Source organism: Nannobrachium achirus, assembly GCF_963921795.1.
Source record: "Nannobrachium achirus genome assembly, chromosome: 7".
Classification (NCBI taxonomy): domain Eukaryota; kingdom Metazoa; phylum Chordata; class Actinopteri; order Myctophiformes; family Myctophidae; genus Nannobrachium; species Nannobrachium achirus.
The window spans coordinates 19,185,891-19,205,133 of record NC_137816.1 but is presented as its reverse complement, the minus strand read 5'-3'; the positions used below and the strand labels follow the sequence as shown (position 1 = coordinate 19,205,133).

Genomic DNA, 19,243 nt, shown 5'->3' with positions numbered 1-19,243 from the left:
TCATTTCAGTATTAACAAAATCAATAACGAAAGACAATGCATAGTTATTTTTTCCAGGACCTTCCAGGACCCTTGGTCAATTCCAAAACCTTTCCAGTACTGGAAAAATATTTTTCTAATTTCAAAATATTTCCAGGAATGTCATGACCGGAACCCTGTCTTTATATACCGGTATGTGAGCAAATGTGTCATGTGATTCAGATTGTGAGTGTGACGTGGCCATGGATGTACCCACCACCACTACTGCCTCCCTGTCCGGGCCGGGGTCTGGGTCTGGACGGTTCTATCTGGGTCCCGGAGCCACCAACCGGACCAGTGTTACAGTCCTCTCCGCTGAATCCATGGCAACACTTCCACTCCATCTCTGTCACCATCTTGTAGGCCACCTTGTACTTGGGCCTCATGTACGTACGGTACCTGCAGAGGGGACAGCAATACAGCAGTCAATCAGTCACATCTGTCCATAGGTCGACAAATTGATCAATGCAATCAATCAATTGTTTTGTTTTTGTGACGTCAATTATAATCAAGACTCATAAATGATTTGTCACTAGCCCTGAAAATGGATGGTGCCGGAGCGATGGACCCATACCCGGCCGTCGTTGGCCACGGAATGCCGCGAGGGCTACGCCGCGACGAGTAGGAAGCCTAGGGTGTGGGCCCGGGTGCAGGTATTGGTGGTAGTAGTGTGTGATGTCCACAAAGTACTGTGCTATACTGTACATCAACATGACAATAACACTAACTAAGATAACAACTAGACAGATGCAATTGGGAATTGCAAGTGTGGTTGCCGTGACGCGAGTCACACTTGCAAATATCTCTGTATCTGTCAGTCCTTGTCCCTAGTATTTGCCCATATCATCAATATTATGCCCATATCTTGGAATGCCCATATATGGACATACTGTCTGTGTCAGTCTCATGTGGTCTATGATATCAGACATCTATGATGTCAGTCATCTCCATATTTGGGAAAAGTTAATTTTTTAATTAAAGTCAATGGAGAAAATTAATTCACAAATAAATGTATATAAATTAAACTATGTAACGTATCTCTTATAAGGAATCGATTCCCGATGAAGCCGGTCGATTTGACATATGGCCCAAGTGTGTGCCACCAAAACTGTGGGCGGAGAATAAAGTTTGTCAAGGAAGAGAAAGGAGATGGATGGTTGGTTGGATGGATGGATGGATGGATGGATGGATGGATGGATGGATAGATGGATGGAATAAAGTTGAACAAGTACTATAGTCTGGTTGCCCTGCAGTGGCAACCACACTAATGAGAGTTTATAGCAGCGTATATACAGTATATAACATCAGAGTAGCGCAAATAAATGTGCAAATAAGGCATAACCATAGGTACCGAGACCTTTAACTAATACCTTGTATTATACTGTATTCTATAGCAGCAGTAATAACATAACAAAATAAAATAAGAGATGATGTGCACCGATACCTTGTACTATCTGTGCAATGCTGGATAGAGCAATCCAACGAGTTATTGCTTTTGAAGGAGCATGGTACTATCCTTGGTGAACTTTACTCATGAGCAGTTCTGAATAATATGTGTAGTGGTGGTTATAGTAATTACTGTAGGCTTTGTGATGTCCAATAGTATCCTGTTACTCCTGCTCTATTTTAGATTTTAGTGACAGTGTAGCAGTTTGAGTCCCATTTGAGGGCCTATGTTTGTAGAGCCGCTGTTTATTTTCCCATGTCAAACAGATACATTACAGGCCACAAAGCCAGAATAACCAGTGTTTTCTGCTCAACCACATTGAACCCTAGTGTCCCTATTTTGGGCATGACACACACTGTAACAGGGCTTATGTGGTTCATTATACTTGTAGTATTGTACCTGATTGCGCCTTGCAAACCTTGTATCTCAATATTTCAATTTAGTTTTCGGTGTGCGTGTAAATTAATGCCCTACTTCATCATTCAAGGGTGTCGCACAAAGGTAGTGAAAATAGCCGATTTACAAAGCTCACAACGCCGCACAGAAAGGCGCTGTGAGCTTGTAGGTCGGCTTTTTTTTATAGTACTAAAAAGGAACCGTTTTGGCCCTCATAAGGTTTCCACCCGACAGCCAACGATAGGAAGCGTAAACACAGACAGACCATGTGCAGGGTGGTGTGAGGTAACTCTAGTCATTGGTATTCAACACAACCCAAACCTTGACCAAATCATTTACAGCAGGGGAAACTGCTCAGACCACAACGTGTTAGCAAATAATTCATCATCATCTGCTCTCGTTCTGTCCAGAACTCATGTAAATCACCAGGGCCGCGCCATGTGTTCGTCTCGCCTCTCTGTTGTGAGCAGGGGCGTCACACGGGTGGTGGGGGGAGTGGGACTGAGTTACTAGGGCCCAAGGTGGAGGGGCCTAGTATTATTTTATACTTTAGCTATTGAAAAATAGCAGACATACAAGCTCACAGCGCGGCACCGAGTGCCGCGCTGCGAGCTTGTAGATCCGCTATTTTTGAAAAGTCGTGAAAATCTGTGTGCAAATCTTTGAATATATGTATAGTTTTTTTTAAGCAAACTTTTGTAACTCAAATTTTGATTCTGGGGGGGTCCCTGGAACTATATATTTTGAGGCCGTGGCCAAATGCATACTGTATAAATTTGGGGGTCCTTAACATGAAAAGGTTTGAGCACCACTGACATAGAAACATGGGTTTTTCAAAAAACATTAGAAGGATCTGAAATATTCAAAGACTTGCACACATTTTCAAGATTTTTCAAAAACAGCAGATCTACAAGCTCACAAGCTTGTATATCTGCTATTTTTCAATAGTTAAAGCACAAAATAATGCGTTCCCAGTCTAAATGGGTAAAACCCCCTCCCCCTATGAAGAACATTCATGGGGGGCCCGCAGTGAATCCTTGTACCCAGGGCCCAGGATTTGGTGCGACGCCCCTGCTTGTGAGAGCCTCCGCCGGCATGGCTGGTATGCCAGGCTGATCTCGTCTTACCCCAATCATCTCATCCCTGAGACCAGAGTGAAATCCTTCATAACCTTCACTTCAGAAACACACAAAAAAACACTGCTGCCTCTGATTGCATGCACGTGTGAGTCTGGCACGCCTCGAAAGAGTTCCTGTAATAAACAGTTGTTTGCCGTTTTAAGTTAAAAAAGAAAAGAAGAAAAAAGAAAAGAAGAAAGGACGAGAAATGTGAAAATCATTAATCATGTTGTTTTGGAGTAATGAATGGACACTTAAGGGTTAGCTTTGTCAGGGTTGGACGTAGATTATTTGATTTGTGACTTAGCATTCATGGGTAAGAGTTAAGTGCGCAGGTTTTAGGGTCAAATGAAAATTATACACGGCTCCACCTTTGAAGCTGGTCCAGGACACAACATTCCCGGAATGGAAGCAGTAGTGCGGAGGGAGAGCGGTCAGACTAGACATTAATAGAACAGACAAGGTAAACAAAGAGCTGAGAGTGAGACGGTGTAGGGGAGACACAAATGGGCCTTTACCACAGGCTGCACCATAGAAAGTTCTGAGAATGGTTCAGAAATGGTTCCAACGCATTTCCATCTGTGCACACGTTCACTGCTGTTCGACGTGGACTGGATTAAACCGTGCCCACTCCTGGGTTTTCGGGCTGGTTTCCTATCCATCCATGCTCAACGTCGCCAAAGTAGGGCTTAATGACGTATAGGTCAGTGGTTCTCAGAGTGTGGTAGGGGGATCCTCAGTGTTCCTTGAGGAGGATCCAAATGGTAGTGTGAAAATACTGTAGAACCAAATGGAACCGCCCTTACAGGTTCATTTGCACACACTCACAAATACTTTTAGTACCAGTGGCATAGGTATTCAATAACAACTAATGATCTGAGAGTTAACACAAAAAGCTGCTCAAAATACATGTCTGAATATTTACTACCGACAGACACTTGAGGAAAGACTATGATACATTTAACTCATCAATTGGAGTGCAAAGAAAAATAATTTTGTGGTTATAATTAACTAGGCCAGAAACCCAGCCTATGTAATGTAGCTGACTGTAGTACTTAATGTCTTTACTATTATACTGCCGTTCCCCAACTATGACTACTTCAACCTCACTGTTGTTTTTTTAAGGGATCCCCTATACTCCTGATTCCAGCTCTACTGCAGTAGAAACAAATGATGTGATACAGGTCTGTTTGATACAATGCTAACATCATTTAAAAACAATAAGTCTAGGAGCCCTATTTTGAACTAGGTCTTACACGTTAATAAAGTCATAACGTCACCGTCATATTCGTAATTGGTATTATGAAAGGCGCGCTCAACGTAATCTGTTATAGTTTTAGTGTCGCTCGCATTAGATTAGATTAGAGCATACTGTTTAGACGTGGTCAGAGTTGCTTTTATGCGCAAAAATACTTGTTTATTTGGCCACACGAGAGGGCGCGCTGCCTCTTCACACAAGAAACAGGAGATATATTCGGCCACATCTCGGTCACTTCTGGTCTGATTTAAAAAAAGAAATCCACATATTCCTTGGGACGTGTACATTCTTGTTCTGTACCAGCCGTGGCTGTATTGTGTCCATATCAAACTAAATCAAGCTAATACGCGGCTTTGGGGATTTATTATCATGCTGGTGGCCACCCATTTTGGAGAAGGAAGCGGCACCACAAAATGAACCATATATCGCTCAATTCTCAAACGAATTAACATTTTTTAAAACATAATTTTACTTGGAAAGCCTACTTTCTTTTCCGACACAATAGAGCCGTGACTCTATTGAGCACACAACACATCAAACGAAGCATTGGCGGTGATGGCTACATGGCAGCATGGATAGAATGCATGCATCATTGATAAGCCTGTTGCGGCCCTGGCTCACACCATGCCATGGCGACACTTCCATACTAATATTACAACAAATAATGGATGTCTGTCTGACAACATGAAGGCACCGAACCCCGGCTGGAGATGAGCTTTCAGGGAGCCGATTCTCTGGGCATGTTGTGTGCATCCAAGCGCTGCGCTTTGCTCTGCTCTTTCACAATTTGCGCTCCCTCTTATATTCAGAGAGACTTAACAAGTGTCTGTGTGAGATCAGAACAAGCAGAACCTGCATGAACTCCTAAAGGCATATAACCCTAAACAAGGTATTCCCCAAAGAGTACAATACTATAGCAGAAGCCTCTTCTCTCACCCTTTTCTTTTTTTCCTCTTTACAATTTCGGCTCTAATAGCACAGACATTATTATCCAGAGTGACCTGCAAGTGTGATATATGAATAAGCAAAGAAAACACGCACTACACTCAATTAATAAGGTAAGTGTGCGAGGGAGAATTACATTGCTGTCCGTCCATTTGTCTGTGCCAAAGATGAGACAGTGGCATGCCTTGACCTCATGCACAGCTTTTGGGTGTTGTTGTCATTTATGCCAGTTCTTACGGCTCTTAAAGGGGATGACAGGCGCCACGCTGATTAGTTTGATTAAATTAACGGCCAAACACGCCCATTACTAATTCAGGGCCCGCTGTGCACACAATACCGCACAACACCGCACAACACCACACAACACCACACAACACCGATTTCTAAATAGCAAGATGGTAATTATTCACGCTTCCAAATTGTTATTCGATAGTCGGAATCTCCTTAACGTATGCGTTAATTACCGCCGTCATTATAGGGCCCTAGATGTCTTTAAAAAAAGAAAGGTAATTCCAGAGAAATCATTATGTAAACAAAGTCATAGTAGGGCAGCTTTGCTCAGACCTGCTAACTATACTAAGATTGGCCCTCTAAGTCTACAAATACTCAATAGAAGCAGTCCTTGAATGTTTTCATAAGTTTGTCTGGGGTGGATTTTAGCACCTCTGGAAATAGTGCGACGATTCGTAAGGATCAAAGCTAGTTCAGGGGGCGGTCCCAAGGGAGCGCGCGCGCGGAGGGGGGTGGGTCACTAGGTCCTGCCCCCCCCTTACCCATAGTTCTTAGGGAAGTCAGATGGTGGGACTCAGTCTTGTTGCATAGCACTGCTGCTGCTGCTACGCATGGCTGTCTCGAAGGGGTTACTGGTTGTTTGTGCTGCTGACTTCTGCTTGGATCGTGTTTTTCGCTGCTGTCTATGCTGGGATCAAGGCAAGGTTGTATGGAAAAACTCTGGGATTGTGGATTCGGGTGGACACTGCTGTATTCTAGTCATAGACTGTAGAAGGGTTCTAGTACTGTTTCAACAAGTTTGTGGTCTCAGCGGATGTTGCTGATTCCCAGCTGATATCCGCAGTACAGTGCTGCTGATCCAATGCGGCAGTTGTTGTTGCTAAGCTAATTTTATTGTGCCTTTGTGGGCCATTGCTCTGCTACCGTTCGCTAAGGTAAACTCAGGTACTGTGCTGGTAACAGTGGCCGTGTGGCCTTATCTGCTAGTTGTTGAGTAAGCGTTTTCTCCATTCAGACAGTCAGCCAGGGGCTAGCTTTTGCTGTTGGTGGCCGGCTAGCTATAACTTCTTTACTAGTAGTTATTAGCTGGTAAAACGGCGTGCTATTCACATCCAAAGCACAAGTAATGGCCCGTGTGAAATCGTTGCCCCTATGAACAGTAAATGACCTAATTCAGGAGGATTATTTTATGTAGGTTGCGTGTGTCCGTAAACAGCATCTACCTAACGTCTAGCTGCCCTCATTTGTTCCACATATTTTATTATCGATGATGCTGTCCGTTCTGCTACTGTATGAGCTATGGTTCATTCCAGCCATGAGCTGTTTGTTGATAGTCGGCTAGCTTACAACGCAGGACGCATGTAGCTAAAGATGTTGGCTATCGAACTGTAATGACTCTCATCTGTCTACTCCATGGGAGTTGCGTGTGTCCGTAGTCAGCATCTACCTAGCATACAGGCTAGCAGAGGGTAACGTCACGAAGCGAAGGGTTGCGCATGTTCTGCGCATACTGAGCACAACGGGTAACGTAGCTCTAGCATTCAACCTCCTTGGCACGTGTCACTTGGTCCTTTAAGAGTCTTTTCGTTATTACATTATTTTATGTGCACGCGCAGTTTAATAAGGTAAGGATGCGCATGTATGATCAATGGCTATGCTTCACTCATGCCTACTATAAAAGCTAGGTGGTGTTAGTAGTAAGAATCGTGGTCACGTCGGGCCAGTGGAAGTTCATTCATTCAGGCTTCGTTTGTAGCTTGTTTATTCTATTCAGTCTATTGTGGGCGTAATGCATTACTTCTGCCTCTCCTCGGGTTGTGTGGGGTGTGTGCGTGTGGTTTTATGTAGCCCATTCAGTCACGCATTGTAGTCTGGCCGTCATAGCATCCGCTTATGAGTGGCAGTTGTTTTCAAGGGAGGTGCGGGTAGCTACAGCTAAAAGCATCCCCGTTGTCCCCGTTGCGTCATAGATCCTCTACTCTAAAGGCTTCTTGTAGCCCACCTCCCATCCTGCTAATCATTCGCTAAGCAGCATATAACAAGCTGCAGCGCGTCAGGCTTTCCTCTCAGTTTTAGGGTTTGACAGGCTCTATAACCAATGTTTTGTTCATGAGGATTTTGCCCGGTTTCAGTTAATGCTAGCTTTACCCAAGCTGCGGCTGCCTGCGGGCATAGCAGCCGATAATTACTGCCGATGCTACTCTTGGTAAAAACGCTAACATCTGTTTATGTTTGCAGCTCAGGTCGGAACTGCCACGCGTCTGTTGCTAACATCAGGGCGGCTTCAAGTGTAACAGTGTTAAAGGTGAAGTCATTGGATATTGTCCACTATCGAGCTGCCGTATTTGTTTCAATCTAGGGTTATAGTTTGGGATCACCGCGTATCGCACTGCATGTCCTTGTGGTGTTTCCGTAGCTGCGGCACTCAAGCTAATAATTACAGCTAAGGCTACTGCTAGTGAAAATGACGAGTGTTTATCTTTACAATCACGGTAAAGCGGCCACAGGACTGTTGCTATCATGTTCACCATTGCAGCTCCAGGATAAAGGCTGCTAACGCCATGCTTTCTTTTCAGCTTCAGGCTAAAGTGCTACATGTCTGTTGCTAACATTACTTTATCACTACAGATCCATGCCGGAGCTGTGGCAGCATCATGTTATTATGGCAGCTTCAGGCTAAAGTGCTACAGGTCTGTTGCTAACATTATTATGTCACTACAGATCCATGCCGGAGCTGTGGCAGGCCCGCTACTACAGCATCATGTTATCATGGCAGCTTCAGGCTAAAGTGCTACAGGTCTGTTGCTAACATTATTATGTCACTACAGATCCATGCCGGAGCTGCGGCAGGCCCGCTACTACAGCATCATGTTATCATGGCAGCTGCAGGCTAAGCTGCAACATGTTCCGCTAACAGTGTGTTTCCTTCATAGCTTCGTGCTGCGGCTGCTACATGCCTGCTAACATCATGTTTTTCAGATTCAGGCTGGAGCGGCTGCATGTATGTCTTTGCAGCGTCATGCCGCAGCCGCTGCGTTTTTTCTATTAACATGTCATCTCTATAGCTTCGTCCACGGCTGTATAATACCATGAAGCCAGTCAGGAGTCGATTGGCACTGCAGAGGGCTCTGCTGCTACAGCATCAGCTAACGCAAGCAAGGCGGTCGGCACGCCCGCCAACCCACCGCCCACCCGCCTGCCGGCATGCCCGCCAGCCCGCCGCATTGTGCTGGAAGCTGGCGGGGCGCAGGCCCGTTTTCCGGGGGCGTTGTCATGCTGCAACACGCCGACGCCGGTCACGCCGCCATCATGCCGCGAAGGAACCCGGGAACAGCAGTTCCAGCACCAGCGGCGGGAACTCCATTCCTCTCACCAGCGACGGCTATCCCGGAAGCATTGTGGAGCCAGACTCTAGAAGGTAAATAGCGGCGCATTTGCTTGTTCGGTTCTGTTGGGGTGTCAGTCGCTCTCCAAGCTGGGAAATAATGGGTAGCCATAGTTAGATAGCAGCACATTCGCTCGTTCTGTTTGTTGGGTTTTAGCCGCTCTCTTGCATTGCTTGACTTAAAAGTCAAGATGTGGTTTGGGTTGAGTTCTTATGTGCTTCAGCGGACTCTACAGCAGAACTAACCCACTTTTCCGTTCTTTATTTCCATGCCGAAACACCTGGTCATCCGCCTGATGTCTGCTCCCGACGCCGGGCACCCATGACACGCACCTGGTTCGGCATAAAACCGAGAGCTGCGGCCTGCCCACCCAGCTGGCTGCCTGCACGCCGGCCCCCCCGCCCGACAGCCTGTCTCCCAAACCTTTGCACAGCTCTCTCTCTGGACCGGTGCAGCGACAACAGCAGTGCTCCGGGTGCCGTCATCAACCATGGAATCCTTTAGCCATCGGCAGCTATGTCCGTTCATCACACTCTGCATATGAAGTCCAGCACGCCCAGCTGTCAATGAGCATCAAGCCCACGCAACTCAGGACTGAAGCGGCCGCACCATTAGCACAGGTTTAGAAGGTTACATTATGCGGTTCTGCTTCAGCGTATACCTGTTAAGGTTGTGTGTTTTATTGCTGCCTCTCACATGTATGGGTTTATTGCTGTGTTGCACATGTATGTAAAATGCAAGGCAAGGTGTCCTTTAAGGTTACACCAGTACAGTTGCTGCTCTGCTTCGGCGTATACCTGATATATTTGTGTGTTTTTCGTGCTGCCTATCTGCTGCGCTTCACAGGTCTTAAATTAGTGTTATACTTAGTGGCTCCTGCCCACTATAGCTTCGCTAAAAGTAGAGCTACCTTCTTATCGCTGGTTGGCTTTAGGCAAGCTGCTAGTATTTATACATTCGGTACTACCGTGCATTTTCCTTGCTGGCTCATTCTAGTATACAATAGCGCTCTAGAGTACTAGAGTCGGTCAGTAGGTATAGTGTAATTGCTCCGGCTCAGCAGTAATCGCGCATTCATTCGCTGTTGCTTTAGTATTCCATAGCGCTCTAAAGCATTAGGTTAGGCGGTACATAGTTTAGTTGCCCCCCGCTCCGCAGTAAGGTTAAAAGGTATTTGCTTAGATTACAGCCAAGCTGCCTCCTTCGCCGTTGGCTAGCACTGGCATAAGATTATTATTCTGAATAAACGGTGCTCACCACTGCTTCTGGTTCTGCTGTCAGTTATATAGTTTTCAGTGATGCTGCTCCCGTTATTCACTTGGGCCGTTAAGCAGTACTGCAAGTTAGATAGTTTCAGTATTGCTGCAAGTTAGATATGTCAGTGCTGCCGCACTATATTAGGCCACTGTGTTGCTGATAGGTTTGCTCGTTCTAGGTTAATTGCATTGCTGCGCGCTCCAATATTTCTATCATGCAAAAGCTAGGTGGTTGCTGGGGTGTTAGTTAGGTAGGATGTGAAGCTGTATGGCGCTGTAGTTATATGAATTAAAGGTTTCATCGCTGCTTCTGGTTCTGCTGTCTATATATATATATACGTCCATGTTGCTGCTCCCGCTTTTCTCTAGGGTGTTTTAGTATGGCTTCAGTCAGATTGCAGTATATCGTTATAGTCAGCAGTACCACCTTCCTCACCGTTGGTTCGGTCTGCCAGCTGCTAACATTCTTAATTATTAAATTGCTTTAGCAGTACTTATAGCGTTTTTGGCAAGCTGCCAATATCATTGCTTAGTATTTTGCCTTAGTAATATTCGCTCTGCCTGATGCTAATATGCTTAATTATTATATTTTTGCGTTAGCAGGAAAGGCAGTTCATAGTTTGCCCCGCAGTAATGATAAATTAATCGCTAGAGTCACAGCAGAGCTGCCTTCCTCGCAGTTGGCTAGCACTGGCATGGGATTCTGAGATTTTGGCGTGCTTTGGGGGTTTGTAGTTTTGGGGGGTATCGGGCCAGGGCTCGCTGTAATTAAATTATGCCCTCGATGCTCATGGTAACATGAGGATCGTGGGTTCAGCGAGCCATGGCCCGAGGCAGAACCCCATGCCAAACCATGCTAACTTAGGCTATAGATTCTATGCTGTCTTATAGTAGAGCTAAGGTAGGCTGCCAATACTATGCGCTTAGATATAGGCTTAGATTCTATGCTGTCTCTATAGTAGGGTGCTCAATATGCCATGCTGTGTGATGCTTGCTTTCTGCCTTCATTCTGGTCAATAAAGTATATCTTAACCCAAGTGATCGTCTCCTGAAATAGTGCGACGATTCGTAAGGATCAAAGCTAGTTCAGGGGGCGGTCCCAAGGGAGCGCGCGCGCGGAGGGGGGTGGGTCACTAGGTCCTGCCCCCCCCTTACCCATAGTTCTTAGGGAAGTCAGATGGTGGGACTCAGTCTTGTTGCATAGCACTGCCCCGCCACCACCCCAGCGCCACCTTCAGGTTCTGCCTTAGATCCCCCTCGGGGGGTATCGGGCCAGGGCTCGCTGTAATTAAATTATGCCCTCGATGCTCATGGTAACATGAGGATCGTGGGTTCAGCGAGCCATGGCCCGAGGCAGAACCCCATGCCAAACCATGCTAACTTAGGCTATAGATTCTATGCTGTCTTATAGTAGAGCTAAGGTAGGCTGCCAATACTATGCGCTTAGATATAGGCTTAGATTCTATGCTGTCTCTATAGTAGGGTGCTCAATATGCCATGCTGTGTGATGCTTGCTTTCTGCCTTCATTCTGGTCAATAAAGTATATCTTAACCCAAGTGATCGTCTCCTGAACTACTGGTACATCGGTGCAGTAGAAAATGGATTCTCTGTATGTTGAAATATTAGACTTTCTTCCAAATGCGTGTGTGAGCCACGTCTGGTACTGAAATCACATCCTTAGCCTCAAAAGCTCTCGGGCCAGTAAGGCCACAGTGAGACACAGTGTTGAGATTACAAGGAAGCACCAAGCCTACTGGGGTTCACAGGAATGCATGCGTAGAGTAAAGTTATGGAGATTTTCAAGTATTAATAGTGTATTAATATAAACAATGGACAGGCCCAGTGTGTGTAATGCCATGCTGCCGATAATTCCTATCAGCAACACGTATGCAAGCACACTCACACACACGCGCACACGCATGCACACTCATGCACACGCATGCACACACACACACACGCACGCGCACGCACACACACACACACACACACACACACACACACACACACACACACACACACACACACACACACACACACACACACACACGCGCGTGCAGGTCCAATGTCGCCCACAAAAGAAAATCGTGACCTTTTACTGTATGTGCGAGCTACAGCAGTTAAATCCCACTTCATAAACACATGTGCAGAGCAGCTGTGCGACAGACGGAACAGTGAGAGCTCCGTGGGCTGGGCTCAGCAGGTAGAACACACACACACACACACACACACACACACACACACACACACACACACACACACGTTGGTATTACTACTGTATACTTGAGAGAACGTCGATATTTTAGGGCGGCCGGCTACAGCTCACAGCGCTAAATCTGATCCAACCCCTTAAAATAGCCTCTAAATGCCTAATCCTGACCATAACGCCAACCTGAATCTTTTTGTAATTGTAAGCCTCTAAATTTTCGTAATTCCTTTTTTTTTTTTACCATAAAGCACCCATGTATTTTGTGAGAACCCGGAAAATTGTCCTCACAATTTCTATTTGTGGGGCTTGTGGGGGACATCTGGCCCTCATAAGTGAAGTAATACAAGTACACAAGCGCGCGTGCGTGCACACACACACGCACACACACACACACACGTGTGCACACACGCACACACACACACACACACACACACACACACACACACACCCACACACACACACACACACACACACACACACACACACACACACACCCACACACACACACACACACACACAGCTCTTTCATCTCCCTCAGCCCACTCATGTGAGGGTAGAGAAAGCTGTACAGTATGGGAGGAAGGTACAGTATAGGCTTTCCTTTAAAGGTTTATTGTTGCGGTCAGGTCAGGGGATGACCAGAGGATGGCAGTGCTGCAGATCATCAACCACATTCCATCCAATGACTGGGCCTATGTAGTGCATCCCCAGTGTTTATGACTGGGCCTATGTAGTGCATCCCCAGTGTTTATGACTGGGCCTATGTAGTGCATCCCCAGTGTTTATTTAACCATCTGAACCCTAGCGGCCTTATTCGGGGGCAAACATTAGGCGAAAATGGCAGATCGACAAAGATATTACAGACTCTCTGGGTTTAAGTGGTTAAAGGGGATTTTATGTGATTGTATAAATACATTTTTTTACTGTGTCTTTTCAGGAGCTCATTAGAAACCGAAAATACATTTTCAGGTCTGGATACCAATTTCATCTAGTCAGGAGAGAGAACAGGTAGTGAGAAATTGAAGAAAAGAAATGAACGCTTACTCTACTAATAATACTATAATACTTTAAATTGAAGCTGCAAAATTATCTTTTGGGGATTATCTCTCCTGATTTGATTTGATTTCATTTGTACTCTCTGAATTCTACATGAGTTAATTTAACTCTAAGATGCAGTAAATTAACAGAAAGAGAAAGAGAGAATACATTGGGTATAGGGTCAATATCTTGCTCTGTGAGTGTGCCAGTCTCCCAACTACTGTAAGTATGTTTTTCTGTTGTGCTGTCATTTTGTCACTGCCATTGAGGTTTTTTGGGGGGGGTTAAAAAATCCAAAGCGATGTCCTATGGTTTCCTTTAATGTGTGGGGGTAAATGCAGAGTGTGCACACCTCAGCAAGCTGCAGGCGTTTGTAGGGATGGGCCGATATGAAAATGTCATATCACGATTATTGACAAAAGAAATCGCGATTTACGATATTATCGTGATAATCAAAATCCATTATCCTGGGTCAGAACATTTGCAAATAGCAAATAGCAGATCTACAAGCTCACAACACGTCGCGCTGCGACGCGTTGTGAGCTTGTAGATCTGCTATTTTTTAGCAAAGAGATTTGTTAGAGAGCGGGAAAAAAAGACTGTATCAAGTACGTATATATTATAAGTACCTTTTACCAATTAGGGTTTAAGTGGTACTGGATATGCAGCTCGGCAAATAAAAGGTGAATTGATCCCAGTGCATGACGGATGACGATATCACGATAATTGAAATCTCCACGATATGATTATCGTGAGTGTTTTTTATCGCGATAAACGATAATATGGCGTATCGTCCCATCCCTAGGCGTTTGATGTGCTCTTTACTGCTGGTCCCTGTGTCCTGGTTAACCACTTCAACACTCTAGTCTTACTGAAACCCACCCGAGATGCAACTGTACTTGGACCAGATTCTTCCATCTACACCAAAATCATGTTGTCAAAAATAGCCGGTGTACAAGCTCACAAGATCTACGATGCGTTGTGACGCGTTGTAGATCTGCTGTTTTCACTCGTTTGGGTCCTGTGCGAACAACGTCTAATCTCTCTTTCGGGCCTCGACCTGAAAGGTTTGGGAACCACTGGTCTAACACTACAGTCATATCGCCCAACCCTTGAAGAAGCCAAATGGAAGGGCAGAATATTCTGGGTTTCCCATTATAGAGGACGTCGCACATTTCCCAGGAATATGCTTTACACTGGTGCGTGTGTCTGTGGGCTGGGCTCATTCCACACACAGTGTGAGAGATGAAGAGAGAGACAGAGAGGAGAGCACACAGAAAGAATGAAGACACAACTAGGGTTATGGTGGCTGTGGAGTGGAATGGAATGGGGAAAAAAATGAAAAACGAGCATCGCTAGTATTCCACTAGGTTCTCAGGAGTCATTCCTGTGGTGCGCTGTTTGTGGAGCTTGGAGGGAACTACGTCTCATTACTTATTGAACCATGTGTGTGTGTGTGTGTGTGTGTGTGTGTGTGTGTGTGTGTGTGTGTGTGTGTGTGTGTGTGTGTGTGTGTGTGTGTGTGTGTGTGTGTGTGTGTATGTGCGTGCGTGTGTGCATGTGTGCATGCATGCGTGTGTTAACAGTGGTTGTGTGTTAGTGCATGTGTTTTACATACTGTATGTGTGCTCGCACACCTGAATACAGTATGTGCATGTGTGTACACAGTCTATATACTTTATGTGTGCACATAAACGTATACATGTGTTGTGTGTGAGTATGTGGGTGTGTGTGTTGTGTGTACTGTACTGTATGTACAGTATGTATGTGTGTGCGTGCGTGCGTGCATGCGTGCGTGCGTGCGTGCGTGCGTGTGCGTGCGTGTTACAGCAGTTGTTGTCAAAGTGGGGTCCGGGGACCCTGAATTAGTTAACATAGCATATATACGTACTTATGGGTATACCGGTATATGTCAGCTGAAAATAGCCGATCTACAAGCGATGCGTTGTGAGCTTGTAGAACTGCTGCTATTTTCAAAACATCTTGAAATAAATGTGTAAAATGTAGGGTATACTCACATGACGACACGTGTACACTGCACGTTGCCCCAGGTACATGGATGGTAGTCTGGCTTCACGTATGTCTCCACCCCATCCTCCACCACACAGCTGACTGTCTTTGTCACCACGTACGCACACCAGTTCCTGACACACAGAGACACATACATGTCAAACATATGTCATGTATAGGGTTGTCATGACCTATGAGATCAAGTTTACCACCCATACCACGGGTGGGACTTGACAAAGTGTCAAAAAAAATGAAAGAAATTGGTGAACATTTGTCAAAAACAGGCAAACCTTTGGCATGCATTTGTCGCTATTTGACATACCGGTACAACAACGTATATAGGATTTAAAGGACCTACACCATGAATTTTCACTTTTTCTATTTTAAAACCTTTTTTTGGGGTCCCACTAGCACCTTCTATCCTCACAAAGTCCTATTTCTGACCGTTGTGTCTTTCTCTGGTTTTGGGCAGACAGAGATGATGATGATGATGATGAGAGAAGATTTTTTTTCTGGAAAAACCCCACTAGATGCGCCCCTGAGCAAACAGAGGCCGTTTTGGTATTGCAGCTGGAGAGCCTCATTATAGTAGAGCTAGAACAAACAAAAAGAATGGTCAGAGTGTTTTTTGAGGGTTAAAACCTGTCTAAGACTCAATTTTGAGCATATATTTATACAAAAAATATAGTTTTAAAAGCATGGTGTAGGCCCTTTAAGTGCTTAAACTCCATCAGGCAGGATGTGAAGAAGAGGAAGGGGGTTGGATTGGGCCCACCCTCCGAAAACCAACTGACAACATCACAAGGCAAGTACCAGACTGGAATCCACTGGGCAAAAGAAAAGTGGGGAGGCCAAAACAGGCCTGGAGAAGATCAGTCGAGACTGAGGCAAAGCCAACCAGACTGGAGACCAGCTGAAGAAAACTGCCCAAAACAGAGTCCGATGGCGGGGTGTGATAGCGGCCCTATGCTCCATCTAGGAGCCTAAACATCCAATGTTGAAGTGTTCTAACAGCAGCCTGCTCCTAGTACAAGGCTGTGTTTTTACTAGGTAGCATCATCCAGATGTGACCAAAATGTTTAATATGGAACATGGCAGAGAAAGCATGCTCAACATCAGCAAACCTTTCATGGATATAGTTTTGAAAAGATTAGGGGACACATACAGTACAACAAAGAACATACAAGCACACTGTCTCAAACCGGGCAAGAAGCTATAACAGATGGGACTTTCTGTTTTGAATGTGCAGACCTAAGACTTGTGCAACTGAGAGCCATTAAAATGAGCTCCCTCTTGTCCTTCATTCTGTCTCAATATGCTGCAGGAATGCATCATGTGAAAGGACAGGGAACACATGGTGCTGCTGACTGTGCAGAGACATGGGAACCTTTCCTGTGTGGTTCTCAATGTGGGGTCCAGGGACCCTCTGGTTCCTTGAGGGGGGTCCAAACGGAAAGACGGTAACTCTGAGAGTGTACGAATGGAACCAAATGGACCCGACTGTCTCCCTTGGATTAACTGTCACATCGAGAATCATTTCTGTCAGACCCAGTAAGACACCCGTTAGTGTGCTGTATGTTGTTTTGGAGGACAAAGCACAGTGAACAGTGAAGTACTCACATGTTTTACAAAGGTAAAAGTATAAATTCTACAATGTAGATGTGGCAGTGGCTACTTACAAATAGAAGTCCCATATTCAAAATGTGCTTCAGTAAAAGTACAAAAGTATCAGCATCAAAATATACTTAAAGTACCAAAAGTAAAAGGAGTCATTACGCAGAATGTCCCCATTGTGAGCTTGTAGATCTGCTATTTTCAAATCGCCTAAATATATATACGTCTGAAGTGGTTATTGTGTTTTGTGATAATTATCAAAATCGACAAAGTATCTCGTTTTCATAATTGTTTACTGGAGTAAAAGTAGGCCTACAATATTTTCCACCGAGATGTAGTGGGTTAAGGTAAAAGTATTGAAAATTGTAAATACTGAAGAAAGTAAAAAAAAGAAATGCCTCAAAATTGTACTACATTACTTGAGCAAACTACTTTACACCACTGGCAGCCAAAATCCTCAGTGTTAAGGTGGTTGCACACTGCTGCGTTTTTCGGGCCGAATATCGGAGTGAATTTCGGAGCACGCAAATAAAAAATCAACCTCACGTTATGTCAGTCACGTTTGCACACTGCCGCCCGTTTCGCGCACCACTCAGTCCCTTGCTCTCTCTATCTCTCTCTCTCTCCTTGCCCTGAAAAACGCATTTCGCAACGAAAAACGCAGCAGTGTGCAACCACCTTTAATCCATGTGTAACGCACCAACCCATTCTCACCCCTACTGCGTCTCACCCTTGACGCCGGGTCATGTCCCCAATGGCGTCAGTTCCAAACGTGCTGGGATGCTTTCAGCGTCTAGCTGAGACACGCAGAGAGAGTGTTATGTGCGTGCGCTGACACATGTTGACTCGAATATTTAGTTCCCTGGGTGGGAAGCGAACCCGAGCCTTGGTTATCATAGGCACCGTGCTGAACTGACTGAGCTAGCGAACGGATGGCCAAACCTCCTTTTTTGTGCCTTTATCTTTGAGAATGTGGATACTGGGGGACTGAATATTTACTATTCTGTCCATAACGGCACATAACTTGGTAACACCGCAGAGTCGGCTCATCCGCCGCTCGCACCGATCGCCGCAGCGACTCGCTACGACTCCCGAGGCTCATCGGCGGCTGAGACGGCGTGGCTCCATCGTGGATAGTGGCTTGAAGGGTAGCGCCGGGTAGCTGGGAAACCTGTGGCAGTCGCTTCAAATATTTTTTCTTTTTCTTTTCCTTTGACCACTAGAAGGTGCAATTGCATTACTTATGAAGCGCAGCGCTTTCAGCATCCTGCACAGACGCGCTGAGATTCTTTCAGCATCTTGCTAAGACGCTGTTGGGGGGGTGACCCGGCGTCATGAGTGAGACGCAGGGTGAGAATGTGTTGAACGCACACACACTGCAAGCCTAGGAGGAACGCAGCAGTGGAATGACCTTAGCACTCGCCTACCATCAATGACCTTACATGAAAGTTAGATAGCGTTTGTTTAGGTTTTACTGAATAGGTGCTTGGTCTACCCACATTCTTTTTTCTTAGATTACTATTTCTATGCATTTGATGTATTGATGTTGATGTATTGATGTATTACCTTGCTTATTGTAAGTCGCACTGGATTAAGAGCCTGCTAAATGTCTAAATTGTAATGAGCTAGGATAAAGGCAGGTCCACATATGGTAGCTATGTTGTGGTGGAGAAGAGGCCCTGGGCCTCATATCAGTACTAGGGGTAAGTAAGTAAAGTACACAGTGTCGGGCGTTATAGACAGAGATACATACATACATACATACATACATACATACATACATACATACATACATACATACATACATACGGACAAGCTATGACCGTTCACATACTAATCTGCGACCTATGGTCGCAACTAAACTAAATAATAAAATAATAAAACAATATAGTCATGACAGACTACTACTCTGACCTCTCCACGGGCCAGAGGTGACATAACATCACAGCCATCACTGCTCTGTTGTTGGAAGGGTTCTAAGACAGATAACAGTCCAGCAAGTATTTTCTCAAAGGTTGTCTTTGATGATGAATGAAAGCATACCTCTGCCATGAAGAAAGGTTATTTATATCGGAGGTACAAGAGCACAAGGGCCTTTTTTATTCAGCAAAAAGCTGATGAAGAAGCTACTGAAACCCTGTTGAGAATGTCAGTCTTTGCTTTGCACCTCATAAAGTTTATTTATGTGAATATTTGAGAGCTCTGGTACTTCTCTCCTCTCTGATGCCGTGGTCCAATTCCAAGAACCCCGGGCCTTTCTTCACTACACAATCCTGAGTGTTTGTTTAACCCAGAGAGAGAACAAAATGGAACCACATG

General features: G+C 45.2%; 1 protein-coding gene across 1 annotated transcript in view; it reads right to left on the bottom strand.

Moving 5' to 3' along the window:
• LOC308288626 (EMILIN-1-A-like) overlaps positions 1-19,243 on the bottom strand; it is a 109,698-nt gene that overhangs the window by 29,290 nt on the left and 61,165 nt on the right. Inside the window, exons 2-3 of the mRNA XM_080730097.1 lie at positions 15,319-15,444; positions 236-417 (exon numbers count right to left, since the gene is read on the bottom strand). Of these exons, the coding sequence (XP_080586223.1) occupies positions 236-417; positions 15,319-15,444 (308 nt within the window). The remainder of the gene's footprint in view (positions 1-235; positions 418-15,318; positions 15,445-19,243) is intronic.